The sequence below is a fragment of the Colletotrichum phormii genome (assembly GCF_030913505.1).
Source record: "Colletotrichum phormii strain CBS 102054 chromosome Unknown BDP81scaffold_6, whole genome shotgun sequence".
Lineage (NCBI taxonomy): Eukaryota > Fungi > Ascomycota > Sordariomycetes > Glomerellales > Glomerellaceae > Colletotrichum > Colletotrichum phormii.
Window position 1 is genome coordinate 1,643,047 of NW_026851448.1, and position 23,791 is coordinate 1,666,837.

General features: G+C 53.1%; 4 protein-coding genes and 1 non-coding gene across 5 annotated transcripts; 2 read left to right on the forward strand and 3 right to left on the reverse strand.

Moving 5' to 3' along the window:
- Window positions 1-3,136: 3,136 nt before the first annotated feature.
- BDP81DRAFT_196351 (Fms-interacting protein-domain-containing protein) lies at window positions 3,137-4,530 on the reverse strand. The gene is made up of 3 exons (XM_060582483.1): window positions 3,772-4,530; window positions 3,396-3,639; window positions 3,137-3,315 (listed from the first exon to the last, which is right to left on the reverse strand). Exons 1-3 carry the CDS (start codon window positions 4,140-4,142, stop codon window positions 3,274-3,276), a joined length of 657 nt encoding a protein of 218 aa, XP_060447684.1. The 5' UTR covers window positions 4,143-4,530; the 3' UTR covers window positions 3,137-3,273.
- Window positions 4,531-7,457: 2,927 nt separating this feature from the next.
- BDP81DRAFT_315213 (hemolysin-III related-domain-containing protein) lies at window positions 7,458-9,112 on the forward strand (the record flags this gene model as incomplete). Its single annotated transcript, XM_060584072.1, has 2 exons — window positions 7,458-7,649; window positions 7,781-9,112. 2 exons carry the CDS (start codon window positions 7,458-7,460, stop codon window positions 9,110-9,112), a joined length of 1,524 nt encoding a protein of 507 aa, XP_060447685.1.
- A 1,779-nt stretch (window positions 9,113-10,891) lies between these two features.
- Window positions 10,892-11,765, reverse strand: BDP81DRAFT_423378 (uncharacterized protein). The gene has a single exon (XM_060590065.1). It carries the CDS (start codon window positions 11,588-11,590, stop codon window positions 11,351-11,353), a length of 240 nt encoding a protein of 79 aa, XP_060447686.1. The 5' UTR covers window positions 11,591-11,765; the 3' UTR covers window positions 10,892-11,350.
- A 907-nt stretch (window positions 11,766-12,672) lies between these two features.
- BDP81DRAFT_t118 lies at window positions 12,673-12,762 on the forward strand. Its single transcript has one exon. It is a non-coding gene; the product is annotated as a tRNA-Asp (tRNA).
- A 6,835-nt stretch (window positions 12,763-19,597) lies between these two features.
- Window positions 19,598-20,289, reverse strand: BDP81DRAFT_423385 (uncharacterized protein). Its single transcript, XM_060590066.1, has 2 exons — window positions 20,260-20,289; window positions 19,598-20,213 (listed from the first exon to the last, which is right to left on the reverse strand). Exon 2 carries the CDS (start codon window positions 19,916-19,918, stop codon window positions 19,724-19,726), a length of 195 nt encoding a protein of 64 aa, XP_060447687.1. The 5' UTR covers window positions 19,919-20,213; window positions 20,260-20,289; the 3' UTR covers window positions 19,598-19,723.
- Window positions 20,290-23,791: the final 3,502 nt, after the last annotated feature.

Genomic DNA, 23,791 nt, shown 5'->3' on the forward strand with positions numbered 1-23,791 from the left:
TGCTATCAATGGCATCTATTCATGGCCTGGCTGATCTAGCGCTTTCTATAAACGCCTGATGAGGAATGGCAGCGAACTGGCAAAGAGACGTGAGGTCAGACGAGCAACATGCATTTAGCAGGTAGGGCATGCCAAAGACAAGCATTTGCATACCTACTTTGTTCGTATGGAACACGAGAGTACCGACTACGACAGACGATTCACCTTGGGACGATGTGGCGTCGAATAGGCTGACATCCTTGCACGGATAGCTGACGGTGCTTATTCCTCCCGAGCAGACACAGGCCGCGATATGTCTGAAAGACTGAAAGAAAGGATACCGCTGGCTCTATGCCGCTTCAGGCTAATTGTTGTATTGTTCGCTCGCAGAGTTGCCCCAGCCGCACTCCATGTCTACTCAATCACAAGCGAGGACTTGCTTCTTCCGTAATGAACAATGCGACATGCTGGTCCGAGGATTATCGGATATGAGCTTTTGGTCACCAATACGATGAGCCAGCGCATCGATTGCTTCGTAATTCACGCATATGCCGGACGCAATTGCTCCTTCAGCTTAACTCCGATCTTGGCGAAGTCGTTCCACTCGCGGCATCTAGAGACTGGACCATCTATCCAGCAGCCGACGCAAGCACAGGGAGCCTGGGAGGGGATCCCTATTCCGCGGACCTCCACCATAGGAGTCAGCAGTGAACACTGGAGCAGCAAAGCAACAGGTGTAATGTCTACCCATACGGATACGGGCACTGGCTATGATGAAGAAAGTCAGCAACAAGGAGAAGACCGAGGAAGACCTAGGTATTGCAGGAGGACCTATAGGGGGGTTGCCGGATGGTGGGGTGGGCGAACACTTGGCGGGCCGGCGTTTGAGATTGAACGTTTCTGATGCTCCGAATCTGACTGGCCGACTGGACCAGCGACTTGCAAGGCAAGACATGGAGTTCCAGGTCTCCTACCCAGCCAGCCGGCCGCGTTAAAAGGAAAATGGGCCGGCTACGGCTACCAACATGGTTCTGTGTCCAGTCTTCGGGCTTTCCTGGGGGAATCGGAGCGCCTCCTCGAACACCATCTCGCGTCGATGCTCGCCGTTGAACCCCATCAACGCCGGCCGCCCCCTAGCTTGTTGCCATTGCGGAACCTACGCCGACCCGCACCCGCGGATCGCCATACTGGTAGCATAACCACCACATGCAGATACCAACGGCGAGATGTAGGAAAAGAGGAGTTCTTGGAGGAACGGAGAGAGACGACCAAGGGAACGGAGCTACGCACCACACACTGTACACCCACCAATCGACGATTCAACTCTGTCGCCGTCCAACGGCTACTTGGCAGGCCTTGGCTTAATTCGTCACTCGTCACGATTCACGACTTTGTATGGTTTACAAGTTTGCTGAGTTTTGCTGCCTTGGCTGTGCTAAATTTGCAGGTCACATTCCGTCGCTTTTAATTACTTTCGTCACTGAACCGCGAACCGGGAACTAGAGAGGAGTTGGAACTAAAGTTGGGAAAGTAGATCGTGGCATAAAGGCCTCCCCGTCTCCCAGCTCAAGTCGAGACATCGATGCGTGTCCGGTACGGCTGAAGCATCCGATGTCTTGACTGTGAGCTAGAACTCAGCGTGCGATGGCTCCCGCAAGCCTCAGACCGAATTGGTGGGTTCGTTGCTCCTCTCGGAAACCTACGTCCTCCACGCTGCAGAGTACCTAACCCACGCATAGCGGACGTGTTGCCCTTGAGACACCGAATCCATGGACCAATGTGGCACTCAGACTCGTCCGGTTACAAGTGGCATGTCTCAACATGTTGCGATTCAGAAGTTCGCCCCATCATACCCGTCTGCGTACGCATCTGCCCGTTTACCACCGGGCCCGTCTTGTCGGCCGACGGGGTCCTGCTATACTCCAATGCGGGAAACAACTTTGAAACAAGCCCTGCGAGACAGTCGAGATGGGCATACTTTTTCTACACACAGCACAGGATGAAGCTTGCAGGACAGCGTGCGTGGCTTCGAGCAAGCAAGAACGGTTGATGGGGTGTTAGGGGACCATTATGTCGAACTTGATTCCTGCAGCAACTTGCCGCGTTCATGTTCCTCGAGGCTTCTCGAAGCAAACGGTCGAACGATTGATGTATGGCAATATGCGATCCGCGCTGTCGAGGGCCTGTTCTCGACCACAAAGGCTTCACGGCTAACCCGCATCCTCCTCTGCTAACGCAACCTGTTTCTGGCAAATTGGTACAGTCAGCTATGAAACGGCTTGCCTCAGACGTCAAAAGCCAAAAACAGAACCACTCCCCGCCCGAGGTCTTCCATCCCCGATGACCCCGATGGCCAGACGGATCGACCAACCAGTCACCTCGCGGGACTGACATGTCGCATCATCGGATCCGGGGTGAGACCTTCGGCTGCCCTGTGCATTGCTTCCCCAGCCAGCGCGTCACTTCTGCTTCGGCCGGGCGGGCTTCGCTCGCCGTCCGGGCTTATGCCGAATCGGAATTTCCTTGGCAGCCGGCGCGGGTGACGTGAGTATCCCGTTCAAGAGCCGTTCCCTCGACTTTCCCCGGGCCGACCCACCCCCAGAGCATTTCATACGTCCGACGTCAAACACTGATCACTCATGTTTGAACGAAAATATGTTTCGACCTGTGTGGTATTGATTATTGGCCTGACGACGTCAATTATCTGTGATGACGTTGTGATACTCGGTGGGCTATGGAGGTGCGCATAGAGCCTTTCCTCGGCAATTAGGTCCTCTATCGACCCCGTTCGTAATGTTCACCCTTCTTTGAAATCCCATCTGCAGCTTCTCAGGGGCGCAGCGCGCGCGGCTGCGCTGCGTTGTCAGCAACAGAGCCACCCCGGGCCCATCTTGGACAATTCGAATGCCGAACGGTGCCCGCAGATGCGTGATGCCGCAAAATACCTTTGAGCTTAGATGCCGTCCTTCCGTAGCCCCACTCCCGTAGGCATGCTCATGGCTTTCAAGTCCAACCCTCATCCGGAGACTCCGAATGCAGACTTTGAGGACGATGTAGATATCGAAACGTCGAGCAGAATGTTTCCCCCACAGATCTTAGCCTGCGATACTCTCTCGGGCCATCTGCTTGTTTGCCACTCTCAGCTGGTGGGCCGTACCACGAAGTTGAAGTCTCCAGCAGGGTAATGAAGCATACGACCTTTCGGTGCCGAAAACATCTTCCTGCGAGACATGTCGTGCAGCAGCGGGAGGGCTTGGCTCGTACAACGGACGAGTAAACCATCCATTACCGCTTTCATACAACCTTTTCGAAGAGTTCCTGGATGGGTTTCGCAGCCTACACCAGCGGCGGTTAGAAATCGGCGCACGAGAAGTTCTTCCCAGGTGAAGCTCCCAGCAGAACCCAGCGCTACTTACATCGATGAACTTTTCCAAGTCTTTGTCGAGGTTGGCCAGGTCGTCCTTGCGCTTCTTGTTCTCGGCAATGAGCTTCTGCTTCCTTCCCACCAGCTCGAGCCTCTGCTGTTCGAGGGCTTCTCGTCCCGCTCGCTCGTGGCCGATGCGCGCAATCATCATGGCGTCCTCGTCGGCGTCGGCGTGCTCTGGTTGCTCGGCGATGAATTCTTCGACGGGTATGAGAGGTAGCTTCTGGTAGGTATGGCTGGTGGTTCAGATTGATAGGTTAGCAATATGAAAGACCTGCCGGCCGGGAGAGAGCACCCCCTCTCTCTGTCTCTCTGTCTCTTTTGTCTCTCTCTCTCTCGGCCGCCGTGTAGGAAGCGAAAGGCCTTACTCGTAAGATTCGCACGCCTCGATCTCACCCTCGAGATGGCGCTGCTCGTAGTACAGGTTCTGCAGCTGGAGGTGCAGGCGGTCGACCTCGTGCCGCGCCTCGGCCGTCTGGGCTTTTGTGTCTCTCGCGTTGAAGTTGGCGGAGCGGTGTAGGCCGCGGAGGTGCGAGATGTTTGTGAGGAGAAGCTTCTGCTCTTTTGAGAGGGCGGCTTGGAGCTCTGGCGAAGAGGCTGATGCTGACTCTGAATCTTCGGCCGCGCGGGTGATTTCGGTGAGGAGGTGGAGGAGCTTGGCGGCTTGGTCTTGGGCGTAGCCTGAGGTCTGGAGGACCGCGCCGAGTTTCTTGTCTGATACGAGCTCGTTAACTACCATTGTTGCGGTTTGTTGGGGGGTGCTTTTTGTTCGTGCGATTGCGTGAAGAGTTGACGGTGAGGGATGGGGAGAAATTTGGTGATGGTTGGTGGTCGGTCTCGGTAGGAAGGGTTCGTCAATGGTTCGCCGCTGCGGTCGGGTTTGTTTGATGGGGTATTTGTAAGAAGTAAAAGGGTTTCGTGAAGCTTCGGGACGAAGTTGGATTTCGTGTCTCTCTTGTCGCGCACGCGCAAGGCTGAAGGGAGGTGAGGTAGTCGGGCGATCTGACGAATGGGGACGCGGAAGCTTTCTCGACTTGGGATGGATGGGCGCAAACAGGCGGATGGTGAGTGGGTACGACAGCCTTGTGATTTGCTTAAGCAGTAATGGCTAACTAGTGGCTCTCGTGGTACCAGTAAACGAGAGTGCGCCTCCAAAGTCGAAAGCGTGGACCGTGGTGTTGGATCTAGACTGCTTCCGATGCCTTAGCCAATGCTCCCGTAGGTCCCGTCACCACCGTACCTACCACGGCGGACGTTGGAAAATCAGTGCAGCCGCACCGCAAGGCGGACCTGATTGGATTGGATGGGACCGTGCTTTCCAGGTAGGTAGGCACAGCTTCAGCTCCCGTCCCACCACCACCTTCTTCAACTATCAGGAAGTGAGCCAATTCTTAGCAGTACAACCCGCCACGAGCGGCGTTCTGCTTATTGCTCACGCATTTGGGCCAGTTCATGCTTGGGCAGATTTCATGAGACAAGACACCGGCGGGCCGTATGTCTGGTGAGGCACATGCTTCGTCAAACGCCAGGCAAGTGATACCTTAACACAAGCTTACAGGGCCGAACATTTACATACAAAAGTAAGTAGTGCCCGCCATGGTCGACTAGTCGGAAGCCATATCGCATAGTGCTTTAGAACTACTACATCATCCTCTGTACCTTGGATGCCGTACCAAGAGTCTAAGACAATTAGAAATGGTCTTGGGTTGTCATCACAAGGCACGCTAGGGCGGGAATTTCCCCCAGTGTCGAGCGTCATCTCTCTCTCCAAGCCTTTTGGACTGCCGTGCTGTCCACAGACTAACTAAGGTGCGCATCAGAAGCGGGAAGACCCGAATGAGAGTGTAAGAGAAACAGTGATTCCCGCGATTTTGAAGCTATTACCTACCTACCTGAGAAGAGACCTCAAAAGGCCTAAGAAGGAGCTTGGGGTTCCGTCATTTTTCATTCCTGCCATTTTCAAAACACATGACACTTGATGGGTTTCCCAAACCTCAACCCCGCCTGTTCTTCAGTTTGCTTTGTTAGTTTTGATTCTCGGAGCTCTTTTCATGCACATGCTAAACAGCATATCAGCATGGCTTTTCTCCACTTTCCTTGGCCGTTGACGGACCATACCCTGCCCCGTCCAATTCGGACAAGGCATTGACGGCCCGGGCTGGTCGTCATCCCAAGGCTTGGTTTTTACCGTTTCTTACACATCGTACGCATGGCAATGGCGATTGGCAAGCAGCAAGGCAAAGTCGGCAACGGGCTGCATATTGGCATACACGCGTGTTCTGAAGATCTTACACTAGTTTGTACCAAACTGGCAACTGTTGTGTTTCGATCCTGCAGCTGCTGCAGTAAGCGCACTCGTGCCGGATGGTGGACAAAAGAGGGAAAGAGAGCAGGAGGGTAAGGAGGTTCGTTCCACCGTCCCTTGTGGGAACGGGGGGTGCGAGGAACGAACGGATGACGACGATTGGTGGCGCGCATCAAAGGCCCGCCACGCCACGGCACGCGCGCCTTGGGCTGGGGCCGAAGTTTACCGGACCATGCAGGCGCTGTACCCGCTCGGGGACAGCAAAGCGAACCGAACAGCCCTGGGAAAGAAGGTGTCTGTTCATGCTGCTTCCCTTTCAACCGTTCAAGAGATTCAGGGCAGTTGCTTTCTTGGGGTGTTTTTTGATGTTTTGGTCAGTGATATGTCTCTTCTGTCTTGAACAGTCCCATCTGGTCTCTGGTTTATGTTGGTCTCCCATTCTTCATCAAGTCTCTCTCGCTCTCGTGTCTTGTTCCGATGGCGGATCTCATGTCCCTCTAGAGCTGCAGAAAAGCCCACATGCCCCGAGATGAGAAGAGCCAACAATCCCGGTCTCTGCAAGGTACCTTACGAATACTATATTCACTTTGCGCAGCTTGGCTTGGCTTGGGCGCTTCCGTAACTCATTCGCAATTCCCTCTTCACTGACTCCGTGTTTTTGCTCGTTTTCTGTTTCCCTTCTCCTTTCCTTTCCTTCTCGGATCGCTCTCGGTATCCGTAATTACCTTGGTCACCCTGCGGAATACCTACTTGCATCTTGCTGCTGCAACAAAGCACCAGTTCAATCTGAGGAATTCGCCTCCCGCTCTGTCTCTCAGTTTCTTTCTCAACTGCCAAAGCTCCGTCTCGTATCTCTTGGCTCCATTTGCTTACACTGTCCTCCCGTCTCCCATACCTTACTTTACAAAACAAAACGCACGTGCAAAAAGGATCTGATCCGAGGAGCTTTTGTTGTTTTCGCAAGACAAGCACCCAAGAAGTACTTCTCCCCACGGAGCACCCGTACGAAGTACAGTCAGGTCGCAACGAATTTCGCCATCCGATCCCATCCATCCATCCATTCCCCTTGACCTTCCCCAAAAAAGGCACCAGGGTCCAGCTGTTCTGTCGATCTGCGGCCTGCTCCTCTCCGTCCTTACGCCCCGGCCAATCCGATTTCCGCATTGTTGAGATCCGGCCGCCGCTCAACTACCTCAACAGACTTCGAACGCTTTTTCATTTCCTGGAGAAGCTGCTTCTTTCGGTCCCTTCTTTTCGGTCTCTGTCTGTATCTGACTGACCGACCTGCATTCCTCTTCCCGTTTCCCTCCTCCTCCCTCCCACGCTCCCTCCACTCTTCCACCCTTCCACCGCCCGCCCTTTACGCCAAGGCCCCTCCCCTCCCGCTGGGTGTATAAGCCAATAATTGCCATCGCCTCCCGCTCGTGGGCTTATCCGTAAACATCGACTCGTCCCGCAATCTACAAACCACACACAAACGCACTCCCTATCACCAAAACACCGCATATCTTCAGTGTAACACAACCAAAACCACAACTGCGGGACCATACTTGCACGTGTAAATCGATACGAAGGCGAGACCGACATAGTTCAATATCCCGGATTCCCACCAACCTTTTCCCTGGCTGCGGTCTCTACCGCCGAGCCCCCTAACCCGAACGTTGTTTTTGCTTGAAGCATACCCGAGGTGCTTCTGTTAATACTTATTCCCGCCTTCTTGTTGGCTCAGTCATGGAACCCATTGCCAACATGGCTTCCCTCAAATCATCTTGCAGCGGCGCCGCCATCCAGGACGACGAAGACTTTACCACGGCCACCGCCTCTGGAGCTCAGACTGAAGGATCCGAAGTCGCTCGGAAAAGACGACACTCCCACTTCATTCCTAGACGCAAGTCCATTGTCAACCAAATCATGGACGGCGAGGAGCACTTGCTACTCAAGGTATGCAAACTTGTGTTCACAAACTTCAGCCGTTGTTCGTGGTTACGTTTCCCGTCAACCGAGACGTTGGGGGTGTGAACAAAATTCGGATGTGGTGGGAAGCGAGACGTGCTGACAACACTCCTCCACAGGTCGACCTCTTCCTGACCGAACTGGAACGGCGCCTCGAATTCCTCGAAAATTACGGCGAGCTCACTTTTGACTCGAGCATATCCCGCGCCTTTTCCACTCTCCAGACCGTCCGCGCTCGCTGCTCTTCTGCCTCGGAAGAGGTCCTCGGCGCCGGCCGCAGGCGCCTGCACATCATGGTGGAGACTCTCGAGGCCCGGTACCAGGGCGCCCTGGCCTCGGCCGAGTCCCTGAACGAGAAGGCCCGCGTCGGCATCGAGCTCCTAGACGACATGCTCACCGAGTTTGAGAACAAGGCGCACAAGTTGCGGGAGCAAGGCCTCGCTAATGCCGCCGATACGGCAAGCGCCTTCATGAACGAGGGCCGAAGGGTTGTGGACGAGAGCATCGGGCTCGCGCGGGAGGTTGTCGACGAGGGTATCGAGAGGGCCATGCGCGCCGCTCAGGATCTGGAGGAAAAGATTGCCCATGCCGTCGCGAGGGCCAGGGAGACGAAGCTCATCACATACGACGACCTTCCTATGCCGTGGCGCATCAACCCGCATATTCGTGATGGATACCGCTTTACCGAGTCCAAGCTCGAGTGTATCTGGTCGGCCTTCCGCCCCTCGAACGAGCTCGTCAACATTTGGTCCCATGCCATCGGCCTTGTCATCGTCCTCGCCGTCGCCCTCTACTGTTACCCCCGCAATACCAACTTCCAGTTCAGCACCAAGACGGACATCTTCGTTGCCGCTGTCTTCTTCTTCACAGCGTGCCTCACACTGGTATGCTCGACAATCTGGCACACCATGAACGCCGTCGCCGACGTGGACGCAATCAGCATCTTTGCGTGCGTAGACTACACAGGCATCTCGCTTCTTATTGCAGCATCCATCGTCACAACCGAGTACACGGCCTTCTACTGCGATCCCGTCAGCCGCTGGCTGTACATGGGCACAACGGCCGTCCTCGGCATCGGCGGCGTCATCCTCCCCTGGCACCCGACTTTTAACGGAGCCGAGATGGCGTGGGCCCGTGTCGCCTTCTTCTGCGGCCTCGGCGCAACGGGGTTCCTGCCGATCCTGCAGCTCTACTTCTCCCACGGGCCTGACTTTGTCTGGGAATTCTACACGCCTATTGCCAAGAGTATCTTTGTGTACCTTCTTGGTGCCTTTGTGTACGCCAGCAAGATTCCCGAACGTTGGTGCCCGGGCATGTTTGACTACATTGGCGGAAGCCACAATCTGTGGCATCTGGCGGTTCTCGGCGGTATCTTGTTCCACTACACTGCCATGCAGTCGTTCTTTGCGAATGCCTTCAGGCAGGCACAGGGAGAGTGTTCCGTCTTTTGAGGCTGAGGCGTGAATCTATGCCGCGTTAGCTCGGGCTTGCTTCGATCTGTCAGTCGTGTCCTGCCTGTGATACGATTGTCGAGAAGCTTGCTTTGATGCGGTCATACTACATTATACTTCTCCAGGGTACTTCATTTCGGAGTTTACTGCGTTTTGTCTGCCTTTTGAGGCGGCTACATCGCGGTCTTGCTCCAAAACGCCGTAGGCGCCATTTGGTGTCTGTCAATCCAGCGTCTCTCGGCTCTTGGTCTGTCACTTTGGACTGTGGCAGCCCAAATATTAATGTCGATCACCGCAAGCCAGCCATCCGCATGAAGACGCTGGGACGCCACCTCAAGACCGCCACTTCTTGGTAGTTCGGAAGGACAAGCTGCCAGAGTATCGATGTTTGTCAGCCCATAAAACTTTAACATCTTGCATGGCTAGATGGGACGCTGCTATTTTCAACAAAGTAGCACGCTCCGGTTCCGCTCAACAGGCGAGCTCCCAGCGCGGGCTGGCCATGTTTTGGAGAAGAGGCGCTCCGGTACCGAACAGAAAAACGGTACTCACCTTTGTGTGGTGCGAGCTGTCGATACTGTTGCATCGACATGATTTTGTCGCCCAACACATGTCGGCATACAGATTAGAGTGCAATACCTAATGGCCAAAAAAAAGCTAGAAACAGGGTGGTTCTCACCCCCTGCGCTCGTCAATAGAATAGATACCCATCTGTCTAAAACTTGGATCTTTAATGTCTCTATGTCTCCTTTATCGATTCTTTTGTGACAAGCTAGGTACTTCTCTTACATGCGGATTCTTTTCTTGAAACAATGAAGATTCGTTACCAGACCAAAATCCGTTAGATGGATCGATCCGCTCGCTGCCTTAGCTTCTGGAAGAGATCCGGCCGCGGGACCCGATTGTTCACATCGCTGTTCAGGGCCAGTGGTTGTGAAGTTAGGCTCATTGGTAGACAGCAGTGAATAATGTCTTGAGATGAATTCTGATGAACACAGTTCTCATCAGATTATTTCAGTTGTAGCTTTGGGGCGAGCGGTAAGTAAGAGATGGGGGCATTGCAGCCTTTGCTACTTCCCTGATGAAGCCAACTTCGGATCGATTACCGTCCCAAGTCTTTCTCAAGTCACCTTTACAAGATGCTGTCTCCCTATACTCGTCGCCTCCTAGGTACACACAACCGTCAAGCCAGCTTGAACCCCATCACGAAGCCGGCACCATCACAATCACCGCCGCCGCCGAGGCAGATCTTGCCGCCACCTTCTTCGAAGACGAGACAGGAGAAGGACTTACTGGTAACGCCAGCTGAGCGAGAAGACAAAGAGCTCTCCGAAGGAGCTGTCGTCACGTTCCAGGAATACGTCGGTCTAACGCAGAGGGCACTCTGAATCCCCAACGGCCCAGTACACGCCTTGCCGGCTAGACCGTCCAGGGAAGGATTCACGAGGCGGAAGAGACTCGTTTGGACGCAGATCCTGCCAACAATGGGATCACGGAGCGAGGACGTGGAACGCGCGCAACCCGAACAACCAGATGCATGTTGGCAGTTACTGGCGCGAGTGGGTAAGCTGAGTTCTATCCGTAGATAATAAGATACACGGAAACCCATGTCCGCACCGGCATTCGGGCGATGCGCGGACACTGACATCATTCAGGGGAGCTCCAGGAGGCCCAAGTGATGGAGGTTCTGAGGGCATTAGAGGCTCAACTGGGTTACTCTGCAGATTAACACATCTGGCTTTGACTCAGGTGAGAGAGGGGAATTTGATGACAATTTACTGGTAACTTCATTCGTTAAGAGTCATTACAAGTTGCAACGATATATTCATTCTCATCAGCTGTCACTCACCGTCCCAAGTGACAAGGTGCATGCCCCCGATCGTCGGCGGCGCAATGCTCTGCAATTCGTCGAGAGTAAGTCTCCTCCACAAATCACAAAAAGACTGTTCGTCGTCATCTTCGTCCATCCAAAGTATCGCTGTCCACCGAGCCGCGTGTTCCTGGGGCCGTACTTGGCCGCCACGTAGTCCGCCTGCACGCACTTTCACCCATGACTCCGGGGTTTCCAACACCTCGGCGTCGGGAAGGAGAAAGTAATTCAAGTGAGTGAAAGACAAAGGTGAAGTTTCCGCGTTGAAAGATTGGTTGGCTGCTTCTCCCTGTGCGGCTGCTAAGCTATTGCTCGCTGGATTCAGGAACAGCTGACGAAGCTCGTCTATTGATTTGCCCGAGAGCAGGCTAGAATCTGAATGACTGCCTCTGCGTTTCACCGTCTTCTCGGCTTCTCTCTACTTCCTCGACAACCTGAGTCCGGATCTTGGCTAGAAGTGCTTCCCAACTTTGCCAGGATGGGCCGTCGTACTCGGTGTGATAGATTGTGAATCCCCAATTCGAGTATCCAGGTGGCTTTTCTGAGTCGCCTTCGGTGCTGGAAAAGCAGCGCAAGCCGTCTAGAAGGTCGTGAAGCAGCGTCATCATGGATGGGTTTGTGCGAGATGGAAGAATGGGCCAAGGTTCAGTCCAGCCCGGGAGACGAGACTCAATATTGTTTTGGGTAGATAGCAAAAAGAAAAGGATAAAAGCACATTTTTATATTAGGTGATTCCAATTCAGGTGACTCGAGTACCTCTATCCGTCCCAGATGGCTCAGCTTTTCTTCGCATGTAGGATGAGGAAGATCAGAACATTGCAATCTCGCACACGCAAGGCAGCAGCCCGATTTCGGAAGTGGTTGAATGTCACAGCACGAACGGCAGGTGCAGGGCCATAATCTTGGGCTTCATAACTAACCAGAGCCATGACGAATGGTGGATAATATGCGCCGCATCTGTGCGTGTCTTGGTCTATCTGCGGAATAGTCTTACTCAGGTGTGCCCGGCTGGACCGGTCCTGCTGGATAAGGAGGAGGTGGGTGGACAAGTGATTAACCTCACAACTCTATACAACGCTCAAAGACAAGTCTCGAGACTCGCAGGGTGTCTGGGTCTGTGTATGTCAGCCCTCACGCAAGCAACTTCGTGAGATTGTAGACTTGCACGCTGGCCTACTTTATATTCAGCACACCGTTTCTCTAGTGCCTCAGCATCCTCCTCAACTTTGAGTCATAGCTTCTTGTTGATCGCCATTTCGCAAGCTTGCTCAGTTTGCGTCATGCAGTACTTCACGACCTAGGTACGAAACCAGGCATCGTAACCAACGTTGTTATTACCATACGCTTTCCAAGGCGTATTCTGTAAGAGATAGAAATTAATAATACTGGCAATGGCAGTAGAAGTAAAGCTAAGGCTTCGAGTGGCAACTTATTGTGACACCCACTTGCCTCTCCATTCCACAAACGTTTGCCCGGCTTTCAATCCAACTATTCTCATTTCTGGCTCTTCAAATAATCTCTCAGCTCCTCACCTGAACTGGGATTGACTGATCCATCAAAACTGGTGGTACGCCGCGACCACCCTACTCACTTGCCCTGATGTGCCCCACCGCACTATTGAGAAGGCTCCATCTATGCTAAACCCGCCTCTCCCCCCAACCGACTATCACTGGATGCACACATCCACCAATCCCCGATAGTCTAGTGGTGAGGATATCTGCTTGTCATTTGAGAAATCAACAATTCGCAGGGGACCGGGGTTCAATTCCCCGTCGAGGAGCTTCTTTTGCCTTCTGGCTACCTTTTGCGCCTTGTTACGAGTTGTCAAGACAAAAAAAAAAGGGCGATATTTGGGGCTCTTTTGAAATTGGTGACCTGGGTGATGTGAGGTGGATGTTGGCGCAACGCGGAAGGTACGCAAGCTGAGGATGCTGCAGGTTGGATGTCTCCTTTCTCCAGAGATCACAAGATATCTTCTTTCCATGAAGTGAAGCAGTGTCGACTTGGGGGCTGACCATCTATTCTGGACAAGTCGATGAACTTGTTGCTCGGTCGGTGAGACTTTGGACGACTGCTGAAGCCGGCCATGAGGGACGACTGTCAGTCGAAGGGCTTCCTACCCACTATTTGACTGTTCCAGAAAGTGGGCAGGCAGGCAGCTTCCCAGACGACGCTTCTTTGCATTTGAACTTGTCAGGCCGTTGGCATGTAGCCGCGATCCAGTCAGTGTCACCCGCGCAGCCACCAGAGCAATTCTCCAGAGAGGCAAGAACGCTGTTGGCTGTACTACATCCGGAGACGGAGCTTAATCTCGAGAATGATTATCTGAAAGAACAGCTTATGGGAAAAAGGAACGCGACGTACCTGTTCCCACCATTGAATGACAACAACGGCGGCAAGGTGGCCCGGTCGATGAGGTCTAAGTTGTTTTGGGCGCCGCGTCAGGTATTGCTCACTTCGACTTTCCAACCGCATGAGAGAGTTTGTCCGATCAAACGACCGGCAGTAAGGCTCAAAACCCATGGTTTCCGACCTTCGGCTTCAACGGGCCGGCCCAGCGTCCGGGGCCGCTCCCACCGCCGGGTGGAACGCGGACAATGGCCAAGGCAAAGGAAGGAATTATCGATCATCTCCTAGTAACTTGAACAAGAGGGGCCCCTACATCGACAAGCACGTCGTTCCTTCGAGGCAGCTACACTTTGCTGGCGATGATACGTGAATGAGATATTGCGACGAGAATGTCCGAGGCTGGCCGCAACAGGACCCAGAAGATATAGACTAGATCTATTAGAAAATTCCTAGCAGGCTCTTTATATTATTTTGATATAAAAGTCGCTTTTGCAATTGTTTGAAGGAGGCCGACCACAGATCGAGGTGGAATGTAATATCTGGGTCAGGCTTCCCGAGTTCGATGCCAACACGTCAATCTTGTAACTAAGCTGGTCAGAAGTCGGAGGAGATAAGACGTCCGGCTTCCAAATCATCATCATGTGCTTTCCACGGACACTACTCTCCGTTCCTTTCGAAATGTTACCCAAGGGATAATCCACAAGAACGAAGCAAAGATGAACGCCTCACACAGCCCGGCTCACTCTAATGTCCCTTGTTCATATCTCTTCTTTCTATACAGGTACTAGACGCAGAAGAGGGAGCCCCCAATCCATGGCGTCACTTTCATTGTTTCTCAGCCACAGTCATGACAGAAGATCTGACCTACAGAACAAGATCACGGAAATCGGGCGAGCCATAGGCTTTTATACTCCACAAACCCCCGAGATCGATGTTAGGATTATGAGCGAGACCGCTGATGGGTTGGCAAGAAGAAAAAAAAAGACTGTAGTGAAATCCGGGTGCCCTAGAAGAGAAGTAGTTTACTCGATGAACGTGGATAGAAGTACGGCCTGCTGCTAGACAACCGCTGGAGCTGAAAAGTCTCTGTAACAATTGTTCGTAGGACAAAGGCCACCTGAGAACCGAACAATAGATCCCGAGATCTGAAAGTGGGCCCTTTCTCCTAGGCTGTGTATCATTCCCAAACTCTTCGTCCAGAGTCTCGAGACTTATCCAAACAGGGATGGAACTTCTGCGAGAAAGAGCAAGATGAGAGACTGCAACCAGATGAAATATGAGTTCACAAGCGAAGAGTCGAATAACGACAAACGCACTACGCTCCTCAAACAGAAACGTGTTCTGCACCCTAGAACACAGCTATGTTTGGTGTCAAGATAACCCATGATATCTATGCAGAACACAGAGCGAATTGATGACGTGCGTAAAATTGGACGATTAAGAGATAGATAAATAATTGATCACCCTTGTCGCATGTTGAGACTGTAGTCCTTCCCAGGATCTATTGCAAGAACACGTCGACAACGACTCTTTCTCTGGAGATCATGACGAGTCTCTGGTTCCGTGGAGATCATCGAACCAAAGAATTCAGAAACCTGCACCTCTCGTTTCGCCTGGATGTGTATCATGGAAGGTCCAAGGCAAGAGGGAGGAACTTGGAACCTTGCATGACGCACTCCAGAATCTAGAGGGGAAATAGAGACACAAGGCTCGAATCTCGATGATACTACCTCGTTCCCTGAGACTTGTGCGAACGAGAGAGGTTTAAGTAAATCACTAGGAAAATAGCGATTGGGCAACCTGGTAGAACATACAAGGAGAAACTGTGGGCATCATCGACCTTTTTGGATGGGTGCTACACTCGACTACCTTGCTATGAACACTGCTTTAGCGAATGCCAAAAAAAAAAGAACTGAATTAGTCCCGTGAGTTGGAAAGTTCATCTGAAGTAAGAAGTGGATATACCATGAAGAATCTTAGAGAGCTTGTCCACCAATGCGAGGCTACGAAGCTTGTATGAAGACATGTACGATATCGTTCCGGCTCTACAATAAAACAAGTGCCGGCTAACCTGCAGCAAGAGGCATGTCCGACAGCATAACTATCTCAAACCTAGGTTGTGGAATGATATGGATCCATCCTATCCCACCAGGCCCGGTCACCTAGATTGCACCAAGACGTTTTTCAGATGCCATTAACACCCTCCTCAAAACTTGACACATGCTTCCACTTGTCCAAGCATCAGCCCTTACCCGCCAATAACCCAACCCCGACTCTACTATTTGCTCACGTTCCTCAAGAACCCAAGACCATGTCCCATTGACCCTCAACTTCATTGAAACCCTCCAAGACCAGAGACCATCAGTGACACCCCAAGGCCTTCCTCAAAATCGCACCCTCCAACCGCGACGTGCTCTCTGCCCGATGCAAGTAAAACGAGTACACACCACCACCGAGCAATGGCCGACGCGCCAAGTTACCAGTAATGTGAACACCTCGGTAACTTCTTCGGGGGTGGGAGACCATCAAATCATGAAGAACCTCATCGGTAACATGAGAGATTCATGGAAATAGACCCTCTTCGGAGAACTTCCCATCCGGGCGAAGCTGATCATCCAGAAAACTGAACCAGGGATGGAAGTCGACGAAGAAAGGACCGACTACTCGGTCCGCCGTTACCCCCATTCTCTCCCAAACGCAACTCCTCGAAGAAACACCCAGCTCGATAGTCTGCAAACCGGCTCTTCTCTCTAGTCCTCCCAGCGCTCGCTGGAGTAGAAATTGGATCGGGTCTGGCCGCTCCCCCCTTCTAACCTCCGCGCTTTTGCAAACCATAGAATATCATAAGATAAAGAGCAAAGGTATTATCATCAACCGAGGCAGGAACACTTGCAAATGCCAATCATTGGAGTGACCAAAAAGCCACAAGACCACCCGCGCGAACCCCGCACATCGACAGCCCATGATCAACACTTGGAGATCTTCCCCGGGGCCCATCTGCCTCGGTTTCAACCAAGACCAATTATCATCCCCCTCTCCTCGAGCAATCAACAGATGAACGAGGTCTTCACTCGCAAGCAACACCTCATTCATCCCATCAGAAGACAGCATCTGTATACGCTGTAAGCTTGGCTAGCAACTTCATCCCTCACCATACGGCCGACAAATCGACGCCTCAAGAATACGACACTGTCCTCGGGGCCTCATGAACACTGATTCAAAGGACCAAAACCGCCCCCCCTCTCAAGATTCCCCAACCTCGGCGATGCACAACTGAGACAATGAGACTGAGACAATGAGACTGAGACATTCGACCAACGCACCACCGTTGTGGGTGTCAGTACCGAAAGGACACCGCAGGTTCGCAGCCAGACCGACTTGAATCGATACAACGGCCGGTCAGTCAGTCACGCATTCTGCCCCCCCCCCCCCCCCCCCCCAAGACGTCTAAGAGGGTGTATAGCAAATATCGAACAACGCTACGGAGTACCCCCCGTCAAAGCTCAGAAATTAGACAGAACTCTCACCCCGCCTTTGCCCCGCGAGAAGGGCTAGGAGGAAGGGAAAAAAAAAGAGGTGAGACATGCCATCGAAGAAAAGCCTTACGTGTAATGCCGACGTGGTATCGGAATCGCTCGGAAAGTGTAAAGACGCTCCCTCCACTTGTTGTTCGATAGACCCAAAAAACAAAACAAAATCAAGCCTCGAATGACCAACCGAAAAAGGGCCATCAAACCGTTGATCATTGCCCTACGAGCACGAAATACCGCCGGGTGGAAGCCCTCTGACAGACGGCGCAATACGACGCTACCTGACGCCAGCACGCAGCTCTAGGCCAAAGTTAGCAATGTCTCAGTTCTAGTCAAACAGTTAGACCTCTTCGACGGTCCTTCTAGAGGTTTCATCAAGTGTGGATATTTCGTCGTTGAACCGGTGCGTCGTCGTGGTCAGGTACGGATACGGATTGAGTCGAACGAAATCGACGACCAAAAAAAGAAAGAAATGTCCGTAGTACGAGTTACACTACGGGGACGTCTGAACCCCATCGTCGGATCATCGGACCCCAAATCTGTTGTTTGTTCTTATCCCTCTCTTTCTGCCCACCACGGCAGAGCAGTTATGTCGATCACAAAGACGGATAATCCCACTGAACGGAACCCCAACGTCGTATCCAGACCTCCTCTGGGACAAAATCCTCGTCGCTGAGGCTCCTGGGCTTCGCTTTTTCCAAATTTCTGGTAGATTTGCAGCGAGGGTTATGTCAATAGTCGCAACGCTAGCCCGCTCATCATTAGCCTTATCTGTGCCGTCCAGACGCACAGTCCATAAGCGGATTGATTTCGCGAAATGAACTGTCAGACGGCGTGTGAGTGGGATAAATTCTCCCAACATCGACAGTTGAAGGAATCCGGGGGGGCGTAGTTGGTACTTGGCAGGGCACTCAGCAAACAGCTCATGGGCGTCTGTGGTCGTCCGTTACCCTTTCCCCCCCTTCTTCCTCTGGGCTTCTTAGCGAACGCCATCCTCGGCCTGGGCCTCCTGTGTAGAAATCTTGGCCTGCATGTTGTTGATTCCAACCGCATGTACATGAGAAGCGGTACGTCGCGTTGACGAGCTGTGCCGCGCACCAAGACCCAAGACCGGCCAGCTTCTCCTCTTCCAGACCCCTCTGCAGAATCGGGGAAATCATTCGTGAAATGAGCTCCCGCGGGCTCCCGCAAGCCTCGTCGCTCTTCTCCGCATCGCGGCCCTTGATGGTTCGTCTCTCATAGTCATACCATTTCTCCTTGTAGAAAGTCGACCGGCGCTTCCCCAGGCCGCAAGGCTCCCGGTGTGAGAACTTAGAAGAGAGACCCGTTGCGCCTTTCCTCACCAGGACTTGGCCCACTGGAGGATTTAATCGGACCGGCCAATTCCCATGTCCGTCGGTCTCTTTGAGGCTTGAGCCACCGCCCTGGCAGGCCATGAACCATGAGAAAGAAGGCTGGGCGATTTACAAAGAGGGGACTTTCTTGTCTGATCCTCCGAAAGAGATTCCACTCCCAAGGCGTGACTCCGGGGGCCAGGCTTTGTGAAACAATAGAGAACAACCCTGACGGCATGCGGAGACCGATAGATCGTTGCATAGCAAGTGCAAAAAAAAAAGGGCCCCCAATCCGGCCTCGTGGAAGGGGGATGGATAGTGATGCGATTCCCACGACTCCTCAGTAAGCATCTGCGAGCGGATGGCGTGTACCCGCGATGCCAAGATGCATCTCACACACCCTTCACGTTACTTCGACCGACCACACCTACGGCCCGCGGCCTCAATGCGACTTGTGCCTGCATCTGAGGGTGCATACGCATCCTGGAAGCTCGAAGGATTTCATGGAGTTCAAAGTTGTGGGTGTGAGACTTTTGAGGAAGACCAAATGAAGGATAAATGGCGAAATCGCGTGGTGGGCCATGCATTGGCATCCTATCCGTATGACCACAGTTCTGGAGGAGGTCAGAATCAATTGCACAAAGACTCTGGAGCTGCCATGTCCCCGGTAGAAGCTGCTTTGACAATCCGAGCCAGGAGCGTGGAGGTGGCAGTCCATTGCTGTCTATTCAGTGTTTCATGTGAGCTCCTGAATAGAGGTCGAATTTTGCAGTGAAGTTTGGCTGTTATCGTCGTCATCGTACCATGAACGTCGCCTCTTTGACCAGAGGTTCATATATTTGAGGGAGGATAGCCGTGTGTTCGGTTCCAACCCACAGGGTTTATTATGCCTGTTCGCTTGTGTTGTGGATTCAAGTCGAGCCCGCCATGGGCTGAGACCCAAAATGAGCGTCGCTTCGAGCAAAGCCCTGCTTAATGAAGTCGTTTCGCGGGGGCAAGCTTCCTGGCTCCCTTTTCATTTTGGTATCTGACAGGCAAACAGCTCAACATTCAGTACGGCCCATTGGCCAGAATTACCATATCAAGGGTACGAGCTCGACCCTGGCCAGTCTGACACATTGTTGCTTTGTTTCTTTTGGAAGGTAGTGGAACCGTTGGTCCGTTGGTTTTTTTTCGAGGTTTCGAGGAGGGGGCAAAGACCCAAAGGTTCTTTGGAGCGCCAGGGGCAAGAAAAAAACAGTCTAGTGGGGAAGTGGATGAGATGAACGTGGTGAGAGGGCACCTAGTCCTGGTCTTTGCAGAGTCTGCCCAGGATGCGATTGCGTTCCCAGAGCGCGACGTGGATAAGGTGCCTTGGAAAAGTGGACGGGCCTTTTTTCTTTTGTCCGAATCAATCGTAAATGCCTCCGCTCTTAACAATTTGACAGTTGATAAGGTTTACACTGCTCCGAGCCCCCGAGCGGCATTTGGTCCAAGGGCACGTTGATATATTGCCGCCCAAAGAGGGGCCGTCTGCTGTTGCTTCCTTTTAGACGGGGTACCTGTGGAATACGGGCACTTGTATCGGTAGCTGGCTCTTATCAGATGTGAGCAGTGAGTGGGATGCATGCTCAGAGAGCTCGGTCGAGATCGGAATCAAAAAATCTCGAGGATGCCTGGATTGCGCCTTGCCGCTGTTGCAAAATGGACATTCTCCCGGCGCGGCGAGGCCTTTCCCTCCCATACATGGCCTGCGCCTGAATTGCCTCTTGCAGTCTCGCAAGGTGACCAGTCGTTTTCTCTTCTTCGATGCTATCTTGCGGCTGACGAGAGAAGATGGTATGACGGGTTTCAGTCTCTATGGAACGTCCCGCTTCCTATGACACGCTGCACTGTACACTACGTGCTCGCAGGCACGCCATGTGGGTGGCATCCGGACCGGGTAGCGGAAGCCATTCCCCTTATGTGCTTCGTTGCCTTTCCTGAGAACTCGAGATCGGAGAAGACAGGCTCTATGGCTTGCTCGGTGGACGGTGGACCTATGCGAGTGAGCCAGTGGACCTGCCGTGACGAACGCGTGCTTACAAGCGTCGCTCTTGATATCAGGATGTGTCGTCACGCATTGATGAGGGGAAGAGAGATCTTGGCTTGAGTTTACTGGCGGGGCGCCCCAGGAAAGGCGTGAGCCCATCACCTATACGGAGTGACGGAGTACTCTGCACCACAAGCACCTCGAACTGTTAGTACCACGTTAGTGTAACTGTGTAAGTAGACAAACGACTACCCGCGACTGACAGCCGTTGACGGAATTCTTCAAGGTGCGCCCTAGAAGCTTCAAGACAGGCCGACGCGTCCTTGGTCGGCCACCACTCGGCCGCCATGCGTGCGGAGTGCGGCGTAGCTTCGCTGCTTCGCTGCCCCTGGAATCTCTGGATTACCATTTCGGGAGGCTGGCCAAATGGGGCTAGTTTCCCTCCCGAAAACTGCTGGTCGCCCGGTGCCGGACCCGCTCGGTCGGCGCTGTCTACGCCTCCCACGGATTCGAGTGGTTTTTTCCCTCCAGGACTCCGTTAGGCTTCCACAGGCGCCTGTTGTTTTGTGTATTTTTTTTTTCCCCGGGGGACTCCGTTGCCTATTCGTGCGTGTCCTTTGAATGCAACCCGAGACTTATTGCGAGGGGAAAGACCTAAAACCCCGACGGGCCTTGGCGGTTCGGAATGGACCACGGCGCTACTCCGTACAGTATTACAGCCGGCTCTAGTGTCATCGTCGCGATCATTCAGGGTCCTCATTGCCCGATGATAGATGCCTGCAGCTATTCGATATGACTCGATCAATGTTTCTTTCTCAACAAGAGCCGTGCTTTTCGCGTTTGGGTCTTCCATGGTCTACGCCGTCTACCGGCCAGCCCAACCCCGAACTAACTTGGCGATCTGATCCGGCTCCGGGCCTTCTCACCGAGGGTCTTGTTAGAGCTTAGCCGACCATGTTTTTACTGGGTCTGGGCGTCGTGCGTCGTGGTGGAATCCTTCATCGATTCGTCAGACCGTAGGGGTCGGCTTGCGGTCCAAGTGAAGTCGTCCGTCATCCGTTGCGGTTCTTATCAGGCACCGATGATACAGGCGAGCCGGACACCTCCTCCTCGGCTGCGACAATGAGGTAGGAATTATCAACTTGAAGCCATTGCTAAGCTCTAACAGCGAAGCAATGCTGGCCACTGGCTTGTTCTGTCCAGAATTTTCTTGTTGTACTCAGCAAGGGCTAGGCTCGTGGACCACGGTAGCTGTTACATTGAGCATGCATACAGCGGGGCTCTCGCGATGACCATGATTCGGCTTCAGGTCCCGACGGTGTGGTCAAGCCTCTTCCCCGAGTGGTCCGGATCCTCAACCTTTCCAGAAAGAGGTGACACCCTGATCGAAAAGGTAGCCCCTCTAACACTCATGAACTTTTTCGAATCCCTTTCAAGGTTTCTTTGACACCAACTGAAACGAAGAGTTTGTCGATGCGCAAGATATTCCAAACAACCCAGAAGTCGGCCGGAGGCGTGTTGGTTGCTAGAGTAAAATGATGAAAATGGCGACAATCTGACTTTGTCCTTTTGAACATAAGCTAATGTCACGTCCATTGTCTGATTGGACTCAGAATCACGGCCGAGCGATGAATTTGCGGCACTTCCGTGTGTTCGAGAAGCTCTTCCGAAGGCTGTCACACCAGGGCAGTGCCAACGCCAAGCTAGGACCCCTACCCGTGGCTTCTGGTATTGGCAGGTCTTGGATTTAGCAGACATGAAAGGACGAGCGGCGAGTCGCGACCAAGAGTATCTTCTCCCGCGCTATCGACCCTGAGGCGTAATGTTGGGGTCCTGAACGATCAATCAAGAAGGTGATGGCAATTCCTTGTCTAGCTGGTTGTGGTTCATACGGTCGTACCTGCAGCTGCGACGGCTCAAGTTGTGCCTCACTAGGTTGTGATGGTCAATCTAGACGATTTGACAGCCCAGAAGTTCAACTCGAGCCAATGAGGTGGGTGCGTTGAACCTCAGATATCTAACGGGTAGGGTCGATCAAACTGCCTTCCAGTTTGTGCAGATATCCCGGTGATGCGGCTTGCCGTCCAAATACTAGAGCGGACTGTAGTTTCGAGTCTACCGTGTCTACCAAATAACATCGACAGCCTGACACCTGGGTCATGGATGCAGGGAAGGTAGACTTGACAGGAGCCGTACAAGCGGAACAAGTGACTGGTGTGATTGGTTTCGGAACGCTTCTTCTCCTTATCCGAATATCGATGTCATCGCTGGACTTGCGGAATTTCCAATTCGATAGTGTATTGATGATTGAGGTTCATACTGAGTTAAACTTGGTCGATGTCATCGGTCCGCGGCTACAGAGCCACTATGGCGCGCTGGTTTGTCTAGTGCACCTTTTGGTAGAGACTAATATCCGTAGATGAAGACATAATTGTGACGCCCAGGAACACCAGGCTAGCTGAGCAGCAGCCTGCGATGGTAGTGGTGATTATGATTTGTGGTGGTGGAGGCGTGTTGCGGGGTGGTGTGCCAGGGGTAAAAGGTGTGGGTGGGATTGCTGCTGGGTGGTTGTCTTTGGCTGACCGAAATGGACATGTCTATGCAAGAACATGGGTCCTCCAACTCGAGGGGGGTGGCTTCAAGGGTCGCGGAGCTGCGGGAAGTCTCTCCTACCGCGCTGCGCAGTGTCGGCTGCACCCCTATGTTAGGCACATCGTTCCGCTCTGCGAAAGACGTACGTAGCTCATGCAGAAGTCAGGATGGTTCAGAACCTGCAGTAACGGGCATTGAGCTGTAAGGCACGCCGAGACACGAGTTGAAATTTGCTTTTTTGCTCAACGGGGTCCTAGGCTTGGAAGCACTCAGGGCTTCTCAACCCGTCAGCGAAGCACACAACCCAGCGAGTTCAAGGCCGTCCTTTCGTATCGATCGATTGGAATCTTTTCCAGGTTGCTGGGCCTGGTGGTTGGCCGAGACAAGCGAAGAGAAGCACAACCCCCCAGCTTTGCTTCAGTGCTGTGCTCCACGGTGACTGCCAATCGATCTGCAAAGCAGGAGCTCGTATGGGCAACGCAATGAGACACATTGGCCATTCACATCTTTCCGATCGTGTCGTGAGCGCTGAGAGGCTCGGGGACGGCACGCCATGCGAGGACTCGGCCGCATATGCGCTGACGATTGATTCGGATCACAGAATCGTTGACGGCCACAACGACCATGGTCACCTTAACCCGGAGCCGTAGCGTTTCGTGACCCAGACTGGGTTGGGGCTGGCTGATGGAGTTGGAGCTGAGTACCAGGCCTAGCCTTCCAGACTGCTAGGAAGGAAACCTCGTCTTCGTGCACGCACTTGGTCAGGCCAGATGGCCATCGATTAATCCATCCATCAAGAGTGATGGAACGCCTGGATCTTGCCCAAGAGATCTCTTTTGGCCGACAGGGCTTGCCTTAGCATGGTTCCTTGAGATTGAAGGCGTCTGGCAAAATGAACGGTGGAGCCCCCTTTTCTGGGTGTGCTTGTTGGTCTTGGCCCTCGAAGAACATCGTAACCACCAACACGGTCGTTGGGAGAATCGCTGCGGGCAA